This window comes from Aptenodytes forsteri, unplaced genomic scaffold (genome assembly GCF_000699145.1).
Source record: "Aptenodytes forsteri isolate BGI_AS27 unplaced genomic scaffold, ASM69914v1 Scaffold112, whole genome shotgun sequence".
In the NCBI taxonomy this organism is placed as follows: domain Eukaryota; kingdom Metazoa; phylum Chordata; class Aves; order Sphenisciformes; family Spheniscidae; genus Aptenodytes; species Aptenodytes forsteri.
The window spans coordinates 1,266,594-1,268,323 of record NW_008794883.1 but is presented as its reverse complement, the minus strand read 5'-3'; the positions used below and the strand labels follow the sequence as shown (position 1 = coordinate 1,268,323).

The following is a 1,730-nucleotide window of genomic DNA, read 5'->3' as shown; positions in this document are numbered from 1 at the left end:
TGGCCCGGCTGTCCTCCACAGCCCCCGTGCGACCGTTACCACCGACCGAGGGCTCAGAAATGAGAGATGAAGCACCCCATGATCCAAACAAACAAAAGACCCCAATATCTGATTTTTTGAGGCTAAACTAATAATGGCATCCTTTGCATCATGCCGAGGTTCCACTTTGAAGGCTTTCTTTGCAAACACACATGCTAAATAAAATATATACTTGGGCATCTCTTAGGTTTGCACAGTTAGGCTCTAAAGAAGCTGCAGACCCTTTTAAAAAAAGATTTAAATCCACCACCTCAGATCTCGGTCAGCCTTTGCAGTTAAGCCAGGATCCTCGCCTACAAAAATCCTCATGCCTCCTTTCCCTGCTTCATGAAGAGCCTGGTGTGACCCCAGTCTGCCTCTTCCAGGGGACATTGACCAATGGTGTCTTCCACCATCAGACCCCTTATTTTGCCTCTAGCAATTCTCTGCTCCTCCAAGAGCCGTTCCCATGCTCTGTCACCCGGGTTGGTCCCCTCTCTGTGGGCAGTCCTGAAGCTTTGGTGCTGGAGGTTACCCTGTCTGAAAAGGACCCTTGTCGGTAGCACAGGACATGGACGTGCAGTTTGAACACAGCAGTCCCACTCTCTAAGTCTGCATCGGCACCCAGATGCTGTGCACAGGGTACCACAACCGCCCAAAGTTTATCTCTGTGTGTGACCTGGGGGATGTTCTCACCTGAGGTTTTACTGGAAGACAGGTGTGAGGGCAGTCGGCGTGTCTGACGGAAGCTGGGGCAGGACGCCCCGTGGGGCCACACCAGCTAGGAACCGGTCCTGAGCGCTCGAACCAGTCCCGAGCGCTTGGCACAGCAGCAGGTGCAGGCAGCAGGCAGCGCTGGCTGCGCCAGCACCCGGCATCGCTTCCTGCTGCACTGGCACACCTTTACAGTGACCACAGGAAAATTGTTACCCAGAACACGGTACTTGCTTTGAAAAAGCTGATAAAATTACAGCGACAAAACCAGCACAGGGGAAGCACAGTCCCTCCCAGCTGGAGGCTGTGGCGACTCCTGCATGGTGAGCAGGGCCGAGGGGCTGAGCCAGGAGCCAGCCTGGCACAGTTGGGGTTGTGTGCCGGCGCTCTGCCTGTCCTCCCAAGTTAAACGCATGTGTTGGTCTCAGGCCAGTGCACCAGCAAAAAAACACCTAAATCATTATTTACTGTGACGGGCACGTTTTTGCTCTGCAGACTGAAATCTTCTCTAAGAGATGGAAAGAACAGGCTTTTCAAAGCTCAAATTCTGCATCTGCCAGGGCATGGTGGGAAAACTTTGCAATAGGGCTGCACCTTGCACACAGGGACACGCACTATGTTTATGGTGTGCATCATTTATGAGGATGTGCTGGTTTTGGCTGGGATAGAGTTAGTTTTCTTCATAGTAGCTCACCCCACCACCCCACCAGTGAGTAGGCTGGGGGTGCACAAGAAGTTGGGAGGGGACACATCCAGGACAGTTGACCCCAACTGACCAAAGGGATATTTGCTTTACCTATTAAACTGTCTTTATCTCAACCCATGAGTTTTCTCACTTTTACTCTGCTGATTCTCTCCCCCATCCCACTGGGGGGGAGTGAGCAAGCGGCTGTGTGGTGCTTAGCTGCTGGCTGGGGTTAAACCACAACAGTCCTTTTTGGGGCCCAACAGGGGGCTCGAAGGGTTCAAGATAATGACAGGTTTGATTGGAATGTGCT

At 52.4% G+C, this 1,730-nt stretch overlaps 1 protein-coding gene across 1 annotated transcript in view; it reads right to left on the bottom strand.

Moving 5' to 3' along the window:
- FECH (ferrochelatase) overlaps positions 1-896 on the bottom strand; it is a 22,776-nt gene extending 21,880 nt beyond the window's left edge. The window contains exon 1 of the mRNA XM_009274758.1: positions 797-896. Within this exon, the coding sequence (XP_009273033.1) occupies positions 797-896 (100 nt within the window). The remainder of the gene's footprint in view (positions 1-796) is intronic.
- Between the last annotated feature and the right edge of the window lie 834 nt (positions 897-1,730).